Here is a 22,269-nt window from a genome sequence, read left to right as displayed (position 1 = left end):
GTAGTGACTCTACTACTCCCCCACCATTTTCAGACATCTCAAATTCACTTCTCTGCCTTCCTCAGGGGCCGTTCTGGACATGGGTCATAAGGCTCCAAATGCTGCTACCCCAGGGCTTTCCCCTGTCATATACAACTATCATATTATTGTATTGCTATTCAGTAAGCAGAAATTGGGCCAGGTTTATAAGAGACTTTCAGGAACATCAACGTGATAGAGAAAGATTGTAGGTAAATGAACAGGTGACCTCTGGGATATTTACAAACAGGGCAGAGGTCTGAAACTAAAATAAAGTTAAAAGAGTTTTCAGAGATTTTACAAGCAATATGTTCCTTTGCAAATCATTATTGAGTAACTTCATGTCTAAGCAGGGATATTAATTCTACTGTCCTGGACAGGTAATTAAATTCTGCCTCCCTCAAGCAATTCTATCATGCTTACCTCTATAATCTTATTAAATATATCTGTTAAATAATACTGGTATTCATCACTGCTAGTCCAAAGACTACTATTTGAGAAGTGGTAAAATAATCAGAATATGTAATTTACCCATCACAGTGGGATATCTTTTGATATAAGATTAAATAATATAATTAAAGCAACTTAATTAAAAAAATCCTATTTTCAAAGAACCATACTGTATGTATATATCTTTAATGAATTGTTACTTAGCCATGGCACTCTAAGGAATCACTGGCATAAGTAATTTGGGTAATTTAAAATGGTAGATAATACATTATATTTTTAACAGATTTATTTTCCCAATTAAAGGGGATCGTTTGTATATGTACAATCAAGAGATTTTTTTAAAGATTTTATTTATTTTATAGTCCAATTCAGTTTTCTGAATTTCATTTTTGTAATTATTAATTTTTTTCTTTTATATAAAAAGGTAAAATTCACTGTTTATTCCTTTCCTCTTTTTTATCTAGTTTTCGGGGAGTCCTTTCTTTTGTTCAAAGCTCTAATACTCCTATCCCATGCACTGAGATCCTACTTCTTTTTTTTTTTTTTTTTTTTTAAGGGTAGCACTAGGATTTATTGAACTGTGCCTTAGTACAGGCGCTGGGGCTTGCCCATGGTGCTCTTGATGTATAAAGCCCGGACGTTCTGCCAATTCTTCTTGAGCAAGGACACCAGGAAATTGACTGCTAAGTGGATGTTGTACACAAGCTCGTCATCTGTCATCTTCACATGGCCAACAGCCACTGCCAGACACAGCACCTTCTTCATCTGGAATTTGATGGTGGACTTCACTTCATCCACTTTGGCCACCATGTTTTCATTGTGGGTCAGCAAGGAAGGGAACTTGCCAGCCTTATTCAGGCCTGGGCCCAGGATTCGTGGAATCTGCTTGATCAGAGATTCTGAGGCCAAAAAGGCATCATACTTCTTGGTCAACTTCTTAACTAATTTCTTATTCTTGTTGAGTTTCTTCAGCGCCTCAATATCCATGTGGGGAATATCCACTGCCTTGGCCTCATCACAGTGCTGCTGATCCCCCAAAACACATACGGAGAACCTGGGGCGGGGAGTGGACTTAAGCCTGACGGTGCCCGAGAAGCGTTTGTCCTTCTGAGGATCATAGTTCTTCAGACTGATCTGCAGTTCCACCGTCTCCAAAAACTTCCGGCGCTTGCGCTGGTTCCCGTGCAGGACTTCCCGCACCGCCTCGTACAGGGTGTCGCGGGAGACTTTGCTGCTCATGGTTCTTCGCGCCGCAGTAATCGGAAAAGAGAGATCCTACTTCTTTTTTTAAAATTTTATTTTATTATGTTATGTTAGTCACCATACATTACATCATTAGTTTTTGATGTAGTGTTCCATGATTCATTGTTTGCATGTAACACCCAGTGCTCCACGCAGAACGTGCCCTCCTTAATACCCACCACCAGGCTAACCCATCCCCACCCCTCTCCCCTCTAGAACCCTCAGTTTGTTTCTCAGAGTCCATCGTCTCTCATGGTTCATCTTCCCCTCCGACTTCCCTCCCTTCATTTTTCCCTTCCTACTTTCTTCTTCTTCTTCTTTTTTTTTTTAACATATAATGTATTATTTGTTTCAGAAGTACAGGTCTGTGATTCAACAGTCTTGTACAATTCACAGCGCTCACCATAGCACATACCCTCCCCAATGTCCATCACCCAGCCACCCCATCCCTCCCACCCTCCTCCCCTCCAGCAACCCTCAGTTTGTTTTCTAAGATTAAGAGTCTCTTATGGTTTGTCTCCCTCTCTGGTTTCATCTTGTTTCATTTTTTTCCTTCCTTCCCCTATGACCCTCTGTCTTGTTTCTCAAATTCCTTATATCAGTGAGATCATATAATACTTGTCTTTCTCTCACTGACTTATTTCGCTTAGCATAATACCCTCTAGTTCCATCCATGTCACTGCAAATGGCAAGATTTCAGGTTTTTTGATGGCTGCATAATATTCCATTGTATATATACACCACATCTTCTTTATCCATTCATCTGTTGATGGACTCTTGGCTCTTTCTATAGTTTGGCTATTGTGGACATTGCTGCTATAAACATTGGGGTGCACGTAGCCCTTCAGATCACTACATTTGTATCTTTGGGGTAAATACCCAGTAGTGCAATTGCTGGGTCATAGGGGAGCTCCATTTTCAACTTTTTGAGGAACCTCCGTACTGTTTTCCAGAGTGGTTGCACCAGCTTGCATTCCCACCAACAGTGTAGGAGGGTTCCCTTTTCTCTGCATCCTCGCCAACATCTGTCGTTTCCAGACTTGTTAATTTTAGCCATTCTGACTGGTGTGAGGTGATATCTCATTGAGGTTTTGATTTGGATTTCCCTGATGCCGAGTGATGTAGAACAATTTTTCATGTGTCTGTTGGCCATCTGGATGTCTTCTTTGCAGAAATATCTGTTCATGTCTTCTGCCCATTTCTTGATTGGATTATTTATTCTTTGGATGTTGAGTTTGATAAGTTCCTTATAGATTTTGGCTGAGATCCTACTTCTTTAACTACATCTGTCTCATCTAATTTTAATGCTTCTGTCCTGGCTTCTTCCACTCTGCCTATAAATATGAAGAGACCTGCCCCATACTTACAGACCTCTCTCCATACTGCCCTTTGTCCCTTTTCCTTCTTATCCAAATTTATGAATCTTAAAAATAACCAGCTTTCACTGTCTCTACTTTCTCACTTCCCATTTATTCTACAAACCCACAGTTATCTATTATTCATCCTAACTACTCCTGTAAAGCTGCTTTTATGAAGGTCATCAAGAATGCCCTGTTTGTAAAACACAGTTAACATTTTGGGGGGGGGTCCTTGTCTAACTTGACCTCTCTGTGGCATCTGATGATACTGGGTGCTCCGTCCTTGAAGTTGTGGACTGCTGAACATCTGTGATGCTTGTTTCCTCGGGTCCCTCACATGGCATGGCCCTCTTCCCATTCTACATTCAACGCCTGATTCATTACCATTTTAATGCTCTTGACCCCCAGCCAACCACTCTTTACCCAGACCTCTTTCTTATGTTCTGGGTTTGAATTTTCCAACCAACTGCCAGACGTCACCATTCAGGTGTCCCAATTGTCATTACCCTTACCTCAACCAATCCTTCTTAAGTTATTTGAATGAGAAAACAAAGTCACCTCTCCTTTGAAAACTCCCGTCTGTATACTATGTCGGCAGCATATGATGCCAGGACCTTAACCTCAACAGGTATCAAACTGAAATCATTCCAAACCTACTCTTTCTCCTTAGTTCTTTTTCTCTGTTCTTGGTTTTGACATACCCTAGTCACCTGGGTTAAAATGCTCAGAGTCACCTTAAACTCCTCTTCACCTGTCACTGTCACTTTCAATGAGAAGCACTGTATTATCAAATCTACCTCTACAGTGTTTCTCAAAAGTATTCCTTTCCCCCCCATTCCCACTGGCATTGTCCTTATTATCACTCACATGGACTATTATACAGAATGTGACACATTCCAGTCTGTCGTAATACACTCTGTTGCCAGGATAACCTTCCTAAAGCGCAGCACTTTCCTGAGCCTAAAATGTCCTATGCCTGTCTCTCAGAAACCACCCACATCATGTCCTGCACATAAACTTCACTAATCCCCCCCCCAGCAGGCTTATTTTCTCCCCACTATGGACCCCTGCATGGTGACACAACTCAATAGCATTTTTCATATTTTGTCTTATGTAAGAGTTATTTTATGAACGTCTCTTTTGCAACTCTACATGATTCTTGAGGCCCAAAGCACCAATTACATTTTTATCACCAAAAGTTGTTTTCCTAGTGCCCAGTCCAGAACTTTCCCATGTAGTAGGCATCCCATCAGTGCCTACCAAATAAACTGAACCTACTTCTTCATCCTCCTGTGACTCATTTAAGGGTCCATTTCGCGTCTCTTGGAAAAGGATTTTTTTCATTTTTCGGTACTGTAGGTTATCTAATTCGCGAACAGCATCTTTTGTCCTCTGTATGAGGTCAATTAGGACACGTAGTGGCCGGTCTCGTCGAACAAAATCGTGCTGGTTGAGGGAGGAGAAAAAAACAGAAACTGAAAATGAGAAAACAGATTTTGGGGGGCAAGATTTACATTATAAAAGTAAAAAGACATAAAATAGGCCTATTGATTTTGCAGAAATAATAAGATATGACTCATTTCATATAGCCTCTCATTTTGCATAAATCTTATAAAGAGATAACTATGCTTTTATCTTCTTCTTCAAGCCCCATCTTTTGGACCTCGTCCTAGAGTTTACTTGAGAATTCTTGAGGTTACTTTAACATATAAGTAATAACGACTAGTAGCTTAGAGGCTTGTAACTTTCAAATCCGAAAGAAAGATCTGAATATACATCACAAGTAGAAGCAACGCAGAGTTATAGATATTATTGTCATAATTTGCCTCAATCCTCCTACCCACCCTACACTACCCTGTTGAAACAGACTTGTACATATTTTGTTTCCTTGTGGTCATTCTAGTGTATGCTTGAAAATATGGCAGTTACTCAATTTATTTAGAGGTCATAATTCTGGCAACTTCATTTTGCCTTTACAGAGCTGTACAACCAGAAATAAGGGAAAAGGGCCTTTGAAGAGTGAAAGTAACTGCCCCAAAGTCCTTAAACTTTTCCTGGTATAAATGGCCCTCACTTTCAATATTATCAGTGATCTTTACACATATTCTGGTTTCCTGGTTTCTTAGCCTGTATCAGTTTAGAAAGAGGGAATAAAAGTGGGAGAAGAGAGGATGGAGAGCTATTAGAACTAGAGTTATTTGTTGTAAAAAGAACGGTCCTATGAAAGTTGTCAGGCAGCATGACAGTCAAGAAAAAGAGAGGAAAATCCATGACTAACACACCTACCAACCAACCACATAAAAATGAACAAAGGTTTGTGGGCTATTTTGCAAAGGGGAAAATGCTCCTCATGCAGTCTTTTTATACTCCAAGAGTTGATGAAACACTACTGTTTCTGAGCCACCAAGAAGTGAAATTATGTTCATTATGCGTTCTTTAAGAAGGCACAGAAGTACATCATGTATTTTGACAAGATTACGCAGAAAATGATCAAAAGTGGGAGGAGGAAGTTTTTGTCTTTTTTTTTTAAAGGATAAGTTTGTTATGTGGAAAATTCACTTATGTGAAATTATACTTTGAAGATATTGGGAAAATGGGATATAATGTGGTAGGTGTTGGATGATGGAATGGATTTCATTTCTTCCTAAGTTAAACAGCTATAAAAGAGGAGTAGGGCCACTGTGAGAAAAACAGGCACATGTCTTGTGGTTCTTCATCCTGACTTTGCTGTCAGGGGAACTGTGGCTTTTGCTCCTGCTTTTATAAAATATCTCTTCCTCTGCAGAGTCCTTTCTGAAAATGAAACACTATTCCTGGAAGTGAGTGCAGCCTGAATAGTTCCAGATGAGCATGAAAGGGAGAAAGTAAATTATTTTGCTTCTCTAGTACTTGTGATTATATAAGAGCAAACTGGTTTTCAGTGAACTTCAAGCTGTAACTTAGGATCGGTGAATTTTAGAGCAAGAATAGCACTTAGAAATTCTTTTATTTTCAAGGTGTGGAAATTCAGGCATGGAGAGGTTAGGTGATTTACACGGCCAAATAGTGGAAGAGCTACACCTGTAATCCACGTTTCCTCATTTGGTGTTTGTTTTCTGGTGGTCTACCACTGCTGTTATCTTTCTAAGACATAGATTTGATTGTGTCACTCATTGTGACAGACACTGGTGTCCCGTTCACCCCCCATTCCAACCTCTTTCCCTTGCCTTCATTTATTGTAAGCACTAGAAAGTAAAAAGAGTTGAACTCTGGCCTTTTTTGGAGTTACAGATAACAGTATGACTGAGTTCTGGTGAGATACTATAGAGGCAGAAGTCCCTGAGGAAAATTTTGTTTTCTAGAATAAAAAGGCAAAGCACCTGAAGAAAAGGTGTTTCCCACTCTGCCCTTCCTCCTTTTTCCCTCTTGGGATAAAGACTTGAGTTCTGGAGATGCAGGAGCAATTTTGTGACCAAGAAGATAAAAGCCACATACTGAGGATAATAAAGTAGGAAGATAGAAGGAGCTTGGATCCATGATGACATTGTTGAGCTGCTTATTGCTCTGGACTGCTTATAACATCTCCTTTCTCAATGCCCTGGACTTCTTATTGCACAAGATAATTAAACCCTTACCTGTTTAAGGCTTTTAAAACTGATACACTCAACGTCTTAAACACATGGTTCGTGGTTATATTTCTATGTTCAAATCTAGTCACTCCTAATCCTCCTTCCCATCCAACGCATATAGTACATTCTACATAGTTCTTGACTCATGCCATGTGTTTCACACCTACATGCCTTTGCTTATGTTCTTTCTGCCTGCAATCCCATCTCTTCCCTGTTCTCCAAAGCCCATTATTCTCGAAACCCCTACAACTAAAAGGTCCCCAGATCCTTCTAAAATAATGGTTTTATTGTTCTTGAAAGTATATTTCCTTGAAACATTTAAATAATACAGAAAAATGCATAAAAGAAAGTAAATCATTCCAAGTTCCACCATCCAGAAATAAATATTACTAAATTAAAGAACATCAATTCAGACATTCTCTCAGGATAATGGATGTCTAGAAATAATTTTACATGGAAAGATTACACATGATAATTTTAAGAAAGTCTATTAAATTAAGGTATGCTTAAATGTAGCAGAATTAGAAGACAATGAAGTAAAGCTTAACTTTAGTTATAATTTCTAACTAAATTATAACTTTAGTTATAATTTCTTCACCAAGACTTACCAGTTCTTAAAAAAAACTCTCTAAAGTTAACCAAAAAAAAAAAAAAAAAAAAGGAAAAAGATGACAGAGATCGGAGTTACCTTTTTTTTAATCTATGCATTTCAACTTAAGGATATTATTGACCATCTACTCTGAAAAATAGGAAAGTCAGTACACTTATCTTTCTTTCCTACCCCTAGGTTGTTCTAGTTACATTAGTATTTTTACATTGTCAATGTTTATAGCACTTACATTCTGCTCATTAACCATATAAATGATTTTACCTTGGCTCTGTATTTAAAATGGATTCAACGTGAAGGTGACATTTTAAAATGTCAGGAAGAAAATGTGAAAAGAAATGACCTAAAACTATTTGGGAACAAAATAGTCAACTGGGAGGAAACAAGTTGACTTCTTTATAACAAATTTTTGCATGACCTCTCAAAAGAAGCCCAGCATAAAGAACATCGAAAGAGAAACAGGGAAAAAAATATTTGCAAGATCTACTACAAAATAATAAGGAAAAAAAACCTAACAATCAGACAAATGGGCAAAGATCACAAAGAGTATACAAAAGAGGAAACCAATAGCTTTTCAACTTATGAAAGATGCTCAACTTAGCTCATAACAAGAAATACTATAAGCTTTCCAATGAGCTGAGAGCCAAGTTCAAAAAGTGTTGGTCCTCATACTTTGTTAGTGGGACTATAAATTGGTGCAACGCTTTTGGAGGAGGATTTTTGTTAGTATCTGTTTAAATTTAAAATCTATATTCCCTCTGACTGGCAATTTCACTTGTAGGATTTTATTCTTTCAATATCCATATATAGGTATAAACCAACACTGCCGTAGTTTGTAATAGCAAAAGACTGCAAACAGCATAAAGAGGTTGGTTAAAACAAATACGGTCATTCTGAAAATGTCACGGATCCGTTTGTAAGAATGAGGTAGCTCTGCATGTAGTAACATAAAAAATACGGCAAACATACTATGAAGTAAAACAGGCAAACACATAATCAAGGTAGAATAGTGTTTACAGTTTGCTCCCATTGGTGCAAAAATAAATTGGTACATTTACTTCCATATGCATAGAATATCTCTAGAAAAACATGCACAAAATTATTGACAGTGGTTGCTAACTCTAGAGAGGGTCCTAGAATAGGAAGGAGATTTACTTTTCATACTCTGTCTTTTGAAATTTGTATTACCTATCCAACATGAAGAATGTAGTCTCTTTAACCAAGCAAAAGAAATATATAAAAATTTTGGGGGTCAATTTAAATTTGGTGTTTGCTGCCAGTCCTTTTAACAGTTTCTTCAGTTCCTAATTCATTCTTTCTTCCTTCTCTCCCTCACTCTTTTTTTGTCTTGTTTTATCACTAGATTGACTGGATTTTGCTATTGAGCAATTTTTTAAAAAGCTATTAGAAAAAAAATTAACTAATTGTGAGCCTTGAAAATGTCAGCTGCCTTTATAACTAAAGAGCACCTCAGCTGGGTCAAAGATCCACCCCAAAATACCTTTTTTTTTTTTTTTTCAGCCTATTTGTAGGAATCTTTCTTTATCCTTGGAGTTCAGGAACTTCATCAGGTTACTGAAGATCAGTTCCATGGTGTATGTCTTCAGGGCTCTGCTTAAAAGTTATATTCCTAGAAAGGCCTTCTCTAACTCATCTAAAATACCAGCTCCTGGGGTGCCCAGCTGGCTTTGGTGGGAGAATGTGCAACTCTTGATCTCAGGATTGTGAGTTTGAGCCCTATGTTGGGGTACAGTTTACTTTAAAAAAAAAAAGAGGGGCGCCTGGGTGGCTCAGTCGTTAGGAGTCTGCCTTTGGCTTGGGTCATGATCCCAGTGTCCTGGGATCGAGCCCCGCATCGGGTTCTCTGCTGGCGGGAAGCCTGCTTCTCCCTCTCCCGCTCCCCCTGCTTGTGTTCCCTCTCTCGCCGTGTGTGTCAAAGGAAAGGAAAGAAAGGAAAGGAAAGGAAAGGAAAGGAAAGGAAAAAGGAAAGGAAAGGAAAAAGGAAAGGAAAGGAAAAAGGAAAGGAAAGGAAAAAGGAAAGGAAAGGAAAAAGGAAAGGAAAGGAAAAAGGAAAAGGAAAGGAAAGGAAAAAGGAAAGGAAAGGAAAAAGGAAAGGAAAGGAAAAAGGAAAGGAAAGGAAAAAGGAAAGGAAAGGAAAAAGGAAAGGAAAGGAAAGGAAAGGAAAGGAAAGGAAAGGAAAAAAAGGAAAGAAAAGGAAAGGAAAAGGAAAGGAAAGGAAAGGAAAGGAAAGGAAAGGAAAGGAAAGGAAAGGAAAGGAAAAGGAAAAGGAAAAGGAAAAGGAAAGGAAAAGGAAAAGGAAAAGGAAAAGGAAAGGAAAAGGAAAAGGAAAAGGAAAAGGAAAAGGAAAAGGAAAAGGAAGGGAAGGAAGGGAAGGGAAGGGAAGGGAAGGGAAGGGAAGGGAAGGAAAAGGAAAAGGAAAAGGAAGGGAAGGGAAGGGAAGGGAAGGGAAGGGAAGGGAAGGGAAGGGAAGGGAAGGAAAGGAAAGGAAAGGAAAGGAAAGAAAGAAAGAAAGAAAGGAAAGAAAGGAAAGAAAGGAAAGAAAGGAAAGGGGAGGGGAGGGGAGGGAGGGGAGGGGAGGGAAGGGAAAGGAAAGGAAAGGAAAGGAAAGGAAAGGAAAAAGAAAGAAAGAAAGAAAGAAAGAAAAGAAAGAAAGAAAGAAAGAAAGAAAAAGGGAATGCCAGGTACCATCACTCTTCATTCTTGTCCCTGCTTTATCTTTCTGCAAAGAATTTACTACGGAGGCGCCTGGGTGGCTCAGTCAGTGAAGTGTCTGCCTTCAGCTCAGGTCATGATCCCAGGGTCCTGGGATTGAGCCCCACATCAGGCTCCCTGCTCAGTGGGGAGCCTGCTACTCCCTCCCACTCTGCCGCTTCCCCTGCTTGTGCTCTCTCCCTCTCTGTCAAATAAATAAATAAAATCTTAAAAAAAAAAGAATTTACTATGAACTGATATCATATATTTACTTGTGTGTTTAGTGCTTGGAACAGTGCTTGGCATGCAATAGACAATCAGTAAATATTTGCTGAGTAAAGGGTGGGCTCATGTGATTTGGCCCACCAAATCAAATTAAGACTAAATCAAGTCAAATAAAGATCCAAACATTTATTTCCAATAAAGTTTTCTTCAGGTACACTTTAAATATCTTCTGCTAGACGTGTTTTGCTTTCTTCTTCAGGAATAACAGGTTGGTGTGTATTAGATCTCCTGTCTTCCACATGAGTCACCTTCATTATGATCACCTTTACAATTTTTCCTCTTGCATTTAACTTTGTTTTATTTCCTTACAACTTTCTATCACTGGGATACCCTACATGGGTTGGTTTATTAATTAGTTTGTTGCTTATGATTTTGTGTTTTAATTTTTCTCTTCCATTTCTTTTCTTACCTCTGCCTGCTTGCTTTTTATATCCCTTTGGTGTCTGTACCCTAAAATTCATCTTTGAATCCTTGTATTATCTTCTTCTCTGAGGTGCTTTTCCCCCTTAATTTTAATATAGCCCCAAGTTATCTCTTTCCCTTTATGGGAGTGCTTTCTACTCCCTGCCACCATTTTAAAACTTTTATCACTTACTTCAAAGTAATAAAGATACTACTTTATCTTAGGTTATTTGGTGCTTTGTTCTGGTTGTCGTTTTTCCCTACAGAAATGTGGAGCTGTCAATGAGACATACAGAGTAGAGTTCATGTCTAGAACACAGGATGGCCCTACACCAAAGGGAATTAGACAGAGTCCTTTGCTTTGTTGCTTTGGCCACCATATTTCTGTGGGCTACTATTTACAAGAAGAAAAAACTTAATTTAATGTGGAAAAACTTGCTGGCTTCAGACCTACATCTTCAGGAACACTTAAAAGCCAGAAAATAGGATAATGTTTACAGAGTTCTCAGAAAAACAAAATGTAAATCAAGAATTTGTGACCTAGACAAGGTGCTCTTCAATTACAAAGGCAGCTGACAGTCTTAAGCTTTCAAATTTAGGCAATATAATCTTTCTGAGTTTTTCTTAAAAACAACCAACCAACAAAAGAGTTGAAAAATATACATACAGAAAGAGGTTAAATAAATCTGGACTAGTTTGTGCCAAATAAAAGACATTTATGTTGTAAAAGTCTCCATACACTTTACTGATACTGATGGAATCTACATATAAAGTTTATAATAAATGTTACATGAAGAGATGCCCAAAAATGCGATGTTTAAATCAAATGAATGGAGTTAATATGATACTCTTGTCACCAACACGTATGATGTAATGTGATGTAAATGTATGCTTTGTATACTTATTGTACATCTTCACTGCCTGATGATTTGGCAACAATCTAACCGAAAATCCCCGAGTTGGCATGTGAACCATTGGCAGACTGTCCTGAAAGCACGGTATTGAAGTTCATGCTGATATTAGTCATAGGAACATCACAATGATGACCAGAGCAAAGAGAATTACTTGTTGTCATAGGCAGAAAGAGGGAGGGGAAAAAAGAGAAGATGGAAAAGTTGCGGAAAAAACTGTCCACATTGAATATATAGCACCATCCATTGTCACAATTTTGTGATTTCTATTCCTAGCTATTATCTCTGGATAAATGAGAAGGCAGCACGTTCTAATCCAGTTTGTCATGATGAGCTGCCACAGAAATGATTTACTATACTCCACTACAACATGACTTTAAATCCCCCTACTCAAATATAACTTTGAAAAATTACCCGTAATAGCTCCGCTGATGTTGGCCTTTCCTGAGGTATTTTCTGCAAGCAGTAATCAACAAATCTCCGAAAGGAGTCTGTCCTATATGTGCAAATACATGAAAAGAAAATAAAATCAGGGTCTGTGGAATATACTGGGTGTTTAAAATAATTCTCATTCAAGGGAAAGTTTTATACTTTAAGAGATTTTTAATAAAATATATGGAATATTAGGAGAAGTGGACCATTTTCAAGTTTATAGTATCTAAAAATTAGTATTTGGATAATGAATGTGGAGAGTTTCAAATTAGTCAACACAAACATATCTTAACAAATAAGCAAGATCAAATCATAATTTATGTCAGAAAATTAAAAGTATTATTATTTATATATACAACAGTTTTATACACATTTTTCTTTCCAAAGATAACAACTCTAAGTCTCAAGGCTATATTCTTCATTGCTAGTTGGTAACTTCTCCATCACCCATCACCTCTAACCAGGTAGTAAAATTTGAAGCATAAGGGAAGAGAACTTAGGAATATGGTTTCTGGATGGAAAAACTTCCTTCTCTTGAGAATTCCATTTTGTCCACTCTTGTTTAAAATTGCCCTTCTTCTCTAACTCTTGTGGCCCAAACAGTTATCAAAATGTTACAATTTTCTGCAAGGAACAATACGTCTTCTGAATAGACAGTGTATGTTCGATGTCAACATACTTAAATATACATATAATAAAAGAAACGACAACTGAAAAATAATGACATCACAGAAGGTACTTTATCTCTGCCAAGAAGTGATAAGAGCTGAGATGATCAATACAAGACTCAGGATTTAAGAGATGAGACTTATTAGGAAGATAGCAGGGCATGTTCCCTGTAGAATTTCAGTTCCTACACACACATTAAGAACACAGTACAAGTGACAGTGAGGGCAGAAATAAAAATGTGTGTGTGTGTGTGTTTGTGTGTGTGCATAGCCAGTTCATGCCTATAAAGTACCACTGTCACTTACTATAACATACAATGAAGGAATGTATGGTTTCTAGGTCAGATATTTAAAATGTGATTCAATTAAAGTGCCAAATACATACGGTGATTCCCTTAGAGACTTAAAATGAGAGCAGAGTCTTACCATTCATTAGATTGTAGCGTTGGGGAGTCATTCTGGGCAATATGGTATAAGGCACTCATTGCGTTCATGTTGAAAAGGGGGGGCTTCCGTTCCGCTGAAGGAAAAGAAACACGATAAAACAGTTCTTGAAAGAAATCAGGCAGACAGAGAAGTAAGGATCTGTGAGCAAAGCTTTGCTGCTAAATCAATGGCTCATTACTGTCATCATGCCACATAATCCACTTATTTTCATCTCTAAGGTCAGCCCAGGATAGCCATTCAGAAGAAGCTGCTGGTCATTTTAATGTACATTGGCAAAGCTCCTAACAGAACCATTTCAAAAGACTCAAAGAAAAAAATTTTTTTCACCTCTTCAAATGCTGGTCTTTGCTTGTGTTCCCACAATAGGTATGAACATCTTTGTATGTATGTGTTTTAATGTAAACATGTTATTCATTGAAAACAATCCATAAGGCACAGAAAAATAGAATGAGAAAAATTATTATAGAATGGAACATCTTCAACATGACTAACAGAGCAAGGGAGATAACGTAATTCAACTCAATAAACACTGTCTGAAGGCTCATCTAGGCCAAATAAATGGTACAGGTGGTGGTGGAAGGGAAATGGGATAAAGCGGGAGGGGGGGGATAAATCATAATCAAGTGTTGGTCCAACCCCTTTTAAAGAGAAACTCAGTGAAATTAGGTATTTCTTAATAGATTTATTCCATCTCAGCCCATCACGGTCTCCTTTTTGGAACTTCTATAGCTCTAGCTTAGTACTGCTTATTTGGCATGTGCTCTCCTACTGCACTCACATAAACAATCTTTTCTCTCAAAAGAAATCATTAGCTCTGCAAGTAAGATCTTACAACCCTAGTACTTTTTTTTTAAAGATTTTATTTATTTATTTGAAAGAGAGAATAAGAGACAGAGAGCATGAGAGGGAGGAGGGTGAGAAGGAGAAGCAGACTCTCTGCTGAGCAGGGAGCCCAATGCGGGACTCGATCCCGGGACTCCAGGATCATGACCCGAGCCGAAGGCAGTCACTTAACCAACTGAGCCACCCAGGCACCCTGTCAACCCTAGTACTCTAGTACTCTTAATGCTTTTATTCCTCAAGCAATATAGAATGTTATTCACATATTAAGTGCACGATTTGTTGACCAAAGGAAAGAAACAAGGTTCTAGTTCTGAGTGCAGTTGATTTTATATTATTTACTAGTTATTATGCCCTAGAAGATAAATCACTATCTCATTCTGCCATGCTTATCCTAATGCATTCTTTACACAGTCCCACCTTGTAATTCATAATCTAATTCTCGGGTTTTATCAAGCATCTTGGTTTTTAAGCACTTTAAAAATGGTGAATTTGGCTTATTCTATGCAATTCTAAGAAATAAGAACTAAGGACAGAAATAACACAAAAGACATTTTCACTTGCAGAAGGATGACTTGTGAAAAGCCAGGGTGAGAAAACAAGAAAACAAACCCCCCCAAACTTGGAACGAACAATTTTAAGAGTAGTGAAATTTAAGTCACTGGAAGTATCCCAGCAGAAGACAACTATGGTTATTCATCCATGATGCTTTGGAGGGGCCTCTTATAGTCTTGACTAAGTGTTCTCTGATACTTTTAAAATGTACAGTCTACCAATCTATAAATACTTATTAGCCTCTCAGAATACTATATACTCATGAAATAGCTACCAGTATCATAGGGGCATGGACTGTCAACAAGTGGAAATTTGAAAGTTGTAGTGATTTATATCTGTTTCAAATGTAGAAGAGTTCAGGTTTAGGTTCAGGTATATTTATTTTTTTTATTTTGCAGGAGGTACACTCTGGAGAGTTTCTAGAGCTTGGCCTTCTGACAACTTCAAGTATTTGAAGCTATGTGGAACTAGGAACCCATCGTGTCACCATCAATGGTTTCCCAGCATTCTTAGGACAAAGTCCAGATCCTTAGACGTAGCCTATTTGCCTTCATTAACATGACCCTGGTAACCTCTAGCATTTCATTCTGAGAAGCAATGCTTCCCCCCCTCTTCTCAAGTCATTGTTTGCTTCACTGAGAGAACCAACTTCAGAGCCTTTCACACATACTGCTTCCTCTGTCTGGACTCCCCTCTCACTTTCATTCTCTAAACTTTATCAGGTTAATTCTTGCCAACCTTTCAGGTTTCCCCTTAAATATAATTGCATTTTTGCATTCATTTCACAAATATTTAAGGCTTATTATATGCTTATAAGCATTTCCTTAGGGAAGCCTTCTCTGACTTCTCAGACTAGGTCCTATTAGATTTTTGCCACTGCAAATTATGTTTTTCCTTTTTACTACCTATTGCAACATAATTATTTGTGTGATTCTTTACACAATGTGTGTCCTCTTTGCTAAACTTCATGAGGGCAAAGACAATGCCTATTATGTTCATCTTTGCATTCCCACTGCTGAGCATAGCACCTGGTATATATTTTTGGTGGTCTAAAAATAACTATAAAATAAGTAAGTGAAGGTAAGGCAAATTAAGGCAAAGAAGAAACTCTGTCAACAAACAGCAAGTCCAGTGCAGCAAGGAGTCACAAAAATGACTGAGGAGTGACTAAGTCTCGGGGCTTACATCAGATACTATGTTATGGCTTCATTCCCTGCCAGAAGGATAGGAACCCTCTCACTTAATTGGCAAAAGGTATAAAGTTCAAGCTGCTCAGGAGAATGCTGAATTGCAGAGGAGAAACAGCCAGGAAGGGGGACTAGAGAAAGAAAGAGAAGAGAAATTTGGAAAAAGGATGAAGGAACAAAAAGCAACAGCAAAACCCAATTCAGTAGTGACAAGAAGGGCAGTAGCTCGGATTTGAAGCAGGAATGGTGAGGCTCTAAGTAGCCAACACTCTGCTGTGAACAAGATGACAACCGGCTACACGATGGGAGAATAGCTGTAGTAGAGAAGTACGTGACTAAAGGTGTTCTAAACGGTGCACAGCTCTGTGGTCTGAGAAGCGTTTGCTAAATACTACTTTCAGATGGCCTCAGCTACATAAATCCTCTGAGCCATGGTGACAGCACTCATTGCTAAGCCAGCATACCACAGAGGAAGGGTTGGGAAACTATGGCCTGTGGGCCAAATTTACCTAGAAATCTGTTTTTGTAAAGGTTTATTGAATTACAGCCATGTTTATTTATTAACATATTGTTTATGGCTGTTTTCATGCTATAACAGCAGAGTTGAGTACTTGTGACAGAGAATGTATGGCCTGCAAAGCCTAAAACACTTATTATCTGGTCCTTTACAGAAAGTCTGTCAACCCTTACTGTAGAATATAATAGTCTGCATACAATCTTCCACAGAAGCAGCAAAATAGGAACTAGGAGTGCTTTTGAAGCCACCTTGCAATATGTAATTGAGATTTTCTCAAAAGAAAGGAAAAGGATGGGAGCATAAAAAAGCTGGATTAACTAAAAGGAAAAAAATAATGATTTCTGTTTAAAGACAATGACCAAGTTTTTGTGGCAACAGATTTCTTATGAACAAATGTGGCTGAAAACTATAATAGTTAGCGATAATAATTAGTACCATGTACTGAATTCCTACTACAGGTCAGGCACCTACCATGTGCTACATGTCATTCAGGATTCTGAGGCTAGCTTGGCAAGAAGAGGGTTATTATTCCAAGCATTATTTCCCAACTGAAGAAACTGAGTTTCAGCTAGCCTAAATAATGAAACTAAGTCATGTGGTAAGTGGTTAAAATGGGACTTCAACCCATCTTGTAAGAATCCAAGAAATATGTTCTTTTCACTAGGTCTTAGTCCCTCTTCAACAGCCCTGTGCGTTTTATGATAGACTGTACTGCTATTTTTTTTTTAAATAGAAGGGGGGCACCTGGCTGGCTCGGTTGGTAGAGCGTGTGACTCTTGATCTCGGGTGGTGAGTTCAAGCCCCAAGTTGGGTGTGGAGATTACTAAAAAAATAAACTTAAATAAGTAAATCAATTAAAAAAAAAGAAAAAGAATCATTAGCAGCTTTCAGAAGAGTAAATATGCCTGCTTCTCCCCAATAGCCATCACAACATTCATTTATTATCAAAAGTGGCTAGTGTGGGAGATGAAAATTCCAGGCAAAAAACCTACATGACAACATTTATGTTTTTGTGATTTTTTTTTCCCCTGGAGAGTTTATTTCTGAGCACAATAAATTCCCTGACAAGGCTAATGGACCATTTGCCAGCTTCTATCATGACCTTTGCAGGTGAACCAAGTATCTGTAGGTTAAACAAATGAACATCATATTAACTTCTCTTGAAATAAGCTTGAAAAATAAAATATTTGCTGAATGGACAATTTCAGTGTCCAAAGATTTCCGAGGATTCATGCATTTAATTAGTTCTTTCAGTGGAAAATTAATTTAGCAAAAGATAATTTGTGGAACAGGCTTCACCACTTAGGAACTGTAGAGCTTGATCCGGGAAAGAGCGACAGTGCCAATAACATTATCATCTTCCTCCTTTGTGATGTTACCTTAGCAATTTAAATTACAGATTAGGGGGCTTTAAAAAAAATATACATTATAGAAGAAATATCATAATGAAAGGGGACAACATTATCCACAACTTTCAAGGTAATTTCAACATTAAAAGTACAATTTAAACGATATCAAATATATAGAAAACAGAAAAATCATTGCTTAGGGTTTTATATGCAGCAGGTTTTCTTTTTTCATGTAAAAAAAATACCCTTCTTTTATACGTCCATTTACAAGATTAATGCTACAGAGAGAAATACAGAGAAAAGCTGTTAAAAAGATACTTGTATGGTCTATTGCACTAGCAATAGAATACATTTTGAATAATTCTTGAGAAGTTAAATGTCCTTGGTAACAATTTTACTTAATGAATATTAACTGAGCATGTACTACCATCCTTCTCTGAATCTAAGATGCCAGGGACTATAAAATGTACCACTATTAAGATGCACCACAATTTTATGTATAATTTGGAGAAAAATGCTGCCAGTTATAATTGTAAAATGCTGTTGCCTGTAAAATGCCTTCCAGTTGAAAGAGATGTTAAAATGTAAATTAAAATTTTGGATGAAATATGATACATAGCTAACATTTATTGAGTATACTATGTAGGGATTATAATAATAAACACTTTAAATCTATATTTTCATTTAATCCAAACAATCCTGGTAAGGTAGGGTAGGGGTTCTTATTATGCAAATTTCATAGCGAGTTCAAATAATTTGACAGAAATCACGCAACTAAGAAATGGCAGGGCTGGAATCAGAACCCACATTTGTCTGACCACACAGTCTATGTTTGTAAGTATAATTCAATAGTATCATCTGTCAGTTTGTAGGAATAGCCATTGTGGAGGATAAGACGATTCAGGAGATGGCTACTTTGTGTTTTTTTTTATTAAAGGTTTTATTTATTTATTTGACAGAGAGAGACACAGTGAGAGAGGGAACACAAGCAGGGGGAAGGGAGAGGGAGAAGCAGGCTTCTCACGGAGCAAGGAGCCCAACACGGGGCTCGATCCCAGGACCCTGGGATCATGATCTGAGCCGAAGGCAGACGCTTAACGACTGAGCCACCCAGGCGCCCCGAGATGGCTACTTTGTTCTTTAATTCAGAAAATCATTGTACAAAAGGCAATCTAAGTTAGGCTGATACAGAGACCGTGTTTTCATACATACTTTAATTCATTTTTATAAAAAATAAAATCAGAAATTAAGCATATACCAGGGCCTCTCTCAAGAGAGGAAGTTCTGAACGTATCTCCTGGGATAAGTACCTATTTCACCCAGTGTGAACTGCTGTTTGAAACTTCAGTCATTACTACATCTATACAGTACAACAAGTGATGTGATGGTGATCTTGAATCACCATAAGAAGGTACATGTTAGGGGCGCCTGGGTGGCTCAGTTGGTTAAGCATCTGCCTTCGGCTCAGGTCATGATCCCAGGATCCTGGGATCAAGTCCCGTGTCCGGCTCCCTGCTCAGCGGGAAGCCTGTTTCTCCCTCTCCCTCTGCTGCTCCCCCTGCTTGTGTTATCCCTCATTTTTTCTCTCTCAAATAAATAAATAAAAACTTAAAAAAAAAAGGTACATGTTGTTTGCTCTATTTAAGAAGGTTGGAAAGGGTAGAATCCACCATACATTTAGAAAGATTATGGTAAGAAAAAAACTTGTTAAAACAATGGGTGGACGCTAATTAGCTGTAAAGTTCAACTTAGGTAGTACATCCTCTTAAATTTTCATTACAGATGAATTGCTGCTACAGCATCAGTGTTATGTTTAATTTTGGTTCATTTTAGAATATAAATGACAAAAATAGGAATAATCCTACATACAAATGCAATTAGCTGTTATTGAGCCTTTGTTCTGTGGTAGGCATTATGTTAAACACTTTACATATGTTATCTTATTGAAGTTAACAATATCTAGGGTATATGTGTTGATATTTTCACTTAGGTGAGAAAACAGGCTGAAGCAAGTTGAGAAAGTTGTCCAAACTCTCATAGTCAGGATGAACATGTTATACAACTCTAAGAGGTGTCAGTCACATGCTAGACTATGTGGATGCCTGCTGGTGTTAGTGCAGCCATTTGGGGTGGTCCTGCCAGCTAAGTGTTGGTAAAGCCAAAATTCAAATCCAGGGTGTCCAATTTTAAAATTTATTCCAAATTGCTAACACTGTGCTAGGCAGAGGGCAGGTTCTTGTTTTCGTTTTTTTTTTTAAACCACAGGAATGTACATTTATTTCTTTTTTTTTAAGATTTTATTTATTTATTGGAGAGAGACAGATAGTGACAGAGATAGGGAGAAAGAAAGAGCACAAGCGGTGAGGAGAGGGAGAAGCAGACTCTCCCGCTGAGCAGGGAGCCTGATGCGGGGCTCGATCCCAAGACCCTGGGATCATGACCTGAGCTGAAGGCAGATGCTTAACTGACTGAGCCACCCAGGTGCCCTTATTTCTCATTTTTTTAAAAGATTTTATTTATTTATTTATTTATTTGAGAGAGAGAATGAGAGAGAGAGAGAGAGAGCATGAGAGGGGGGAGGGTCAGAGGGAGAAGCAGACTCCCTGCTGAGCAGGGAGTCCGATGTGGGACTCGATCCCAGGACTCCGGGATCATGACCTGAGCCGAAGGCAGTGGCTGAACCAACTGAGCCACCCAGGCGCCCTATTTCTCATTTTTTAAAAAATTAAATTCTTCCAGGTGCCTGGGTAGCTCAGTTGGTTAAGCATCTGACTCTTGGTTTCAGCTGGGGTCATGATCTCAGGGTTGTGGGATGGAGGCCCACGACGGACTCTGTGCCGGGTGCTGTGTCTGTTTGAAATTCTCTGCCTCTCCCTTTGCCCCTTCCCCCCTCTCAAAGTAAGTAAATAAAAATCTTTAAAATTTGCAGATTATGATACCTACCATTTAATCAGTATTTTGCCATATTTGTTTCAGAGCTTTCTTCCAAAAAAAGTAATAAAGTAGATATAACTTTATTCTTCTTCCTCTCTCCAGAGAATGTTCTATTTTGAAATTATATCTTTTACATCTATGTTCTTATGCTTTAAAAAATATATATACTAACATACACACACTCAAACAATATAAAGAAGTGTTTATAAAATTTTCATAATTGGTATCATACTGTACCTGTACTTTTGCAACTTTCTTTGTTCATTAAATATTCAGTGTTATGATTTTTTAAAATTTAAATTTAATATTAAATTAGTTAACATACAGTGCAATGCTGGTTTCTGGAGAATTCCGTGATTCATCACTTACATATAACACCCAGTGCTTATCACAAAAAGTGACCTCCTTAAACCTCTTCATCCATCATCCCCCCCCCACCCCCCTCCATCAACCCTCTGTTTTCTACCATTAAGAGTCTCTTATGGTTTATTTCCCTCTCTCCCTTTTTTCTGTCCTCCCTTCTCATATGCTCATCTGTTTTCTTTCTTAAATTCCAAATGATTGAGATCATATGGTATTTGTCTTTCTCTGACTTATTTCACTTAGCATAATATACTCTAGCTCTATCCACATCATTGCAAATGGTGAGATTTCGTTCTTTTTGATGGCTGAGTAACATTCCATTGTATATATACCACATTTTCTTTATCCATTCATTAGTCAATGGACAGTTGGGCTCTCTCCATAGTTTGGTTATTGTTGATAATGCTGCTATAAACATTTGGGTGCATGTACCCCTTCAAATCTGTATTTTCATATTCTTTGGGTAAATACCTAGTACTGCAATTGCTGCGTCATAGGGTAGTTCTATTTTTAACTTTTTGAGCAATCTCCATACTGTTCTCCAGAGTGGCTGTACCAGTTTGCATTCCCACCAACAATGCAAGAAGGTTCCCCTTTTCCACAGCCTCATCAACACCTGTTGTTTCTTGTGTTAATTTTAGCCATTCTGACAGGTGTGAGGTGGTATCTCATTGTGGTTTTGATTTGTATTTCCCTGACGATGAGTGATGTTGAGCATTTTCTCATGTGTCTGTTGGCCATCTGGATGTCTTCTTTGGAAAAATGTCTGTTCATGTCTTCTGCCCATTTCTTGATTGAATTATTTGTTCTTTGGGTGTTGAGTCTGATAAGCTGTTTATAGATTTTGGATACTAACCCTTTATCTGATGTCATTTGCAAATATCTCCTCCCATTCCGTAGGCTGCCTTTTAGTTTTGTTGATTGTTTCCTTCACTGTGCAGAAGCTTTTTATCTTGATGAAGCCCCAATAGTTCATTTTTGCTTTTGTTTCCCTTGCCTCCGGCAAAGTGTCTAGTAAGAAGTTGGTATAGCCAAGGTCAAAGAGTTTTCTGCCTGTATTCTCCTCTAGGATTTTGATGGTTTCCTGTCTCACATTTAGGTCTTTCGTCCAATTTTAAATTTATTTTTGTGTATGGTGTAAGAAATTGGTCCAGTTTCTTTCTTTTGCGTGTTGTCCAGTTTTCCCAACACCATTGGTTGAAGAGACTTTTTTCCATTGGACATTCTTTCCTGCTTTCTTGAAGATTAGTTGACCATATAGTTATGGGTCCAATTCTGGATTCTCTATTCTGTTCCATTGATCTGTGTGTCTATTTTGTGCCAGTACCATACTGTCTTGATGACTACACCTTTGTAATATAGCTTGAAATCTGGAATTGTAATG

The 22,269-nt window shown here is 38.0% G+C and overlaps 1 protein-coding gene and 1 pseudogene across 5 annotated transcripts in view; both read right to left on the bottom strand.

Moving 5' to 3' along the window:
• Positions 1-22,269, bottom strand: part of TAOK3 (TAO kinase 3) — a 190,983-nt gene that overhangs the window by 44,990 nt on the left and 123,724 nt on the right. For all 5 annotated transcript variants that reach the window (XM_028116426.2, XM_028116430.2, XM_088019551.1 and 2 more), the window contains exons 10-12: positions 13,120-13,213; positions 12,008-12,089; positions 4,347-4,514 (exon numbers count right to left, since the gene is read on the bottom strand). In XM_028116426.2, the coding sequence (XP_027972227.1) occupies positions 4,347-4,514; positions 12,008-12,089; positions 13,120-13,213 (344 nt within the window). The remainder of the gene's footprint in view (positions 1-4,346; positions 4,515-12,007; positions 12,090-13,119; positions 13,214-22,269) is intronic.
• Positions 1,005-1,731, bottom strand: LOC114219044 (large ribosomal subunit protein uL1 pseudogene; annotated as a pseudogene).

This window comes from Eumetopias jubatus, unplaced genomic scaffold, assembly GCF_037043125.1.
Source record: "Eumetopias jubatus isolate StellerSeaLion01/CBP00866 unplaced genomic scaffold, mEumJub1_p1.0 scaffold_16, whole genome shotgun sequence".
NCBI lineage: Eukaryota > Metazoa > Chordata > Mammalia > Carnivora > Otariidae > Eumetopias > Eumetopias jubatus.
The sequence above is the reverse complement of the archived record's forward strand: the minus strand, read 5'-3'. Positions and strand labels throughout refer to the sequence as shown.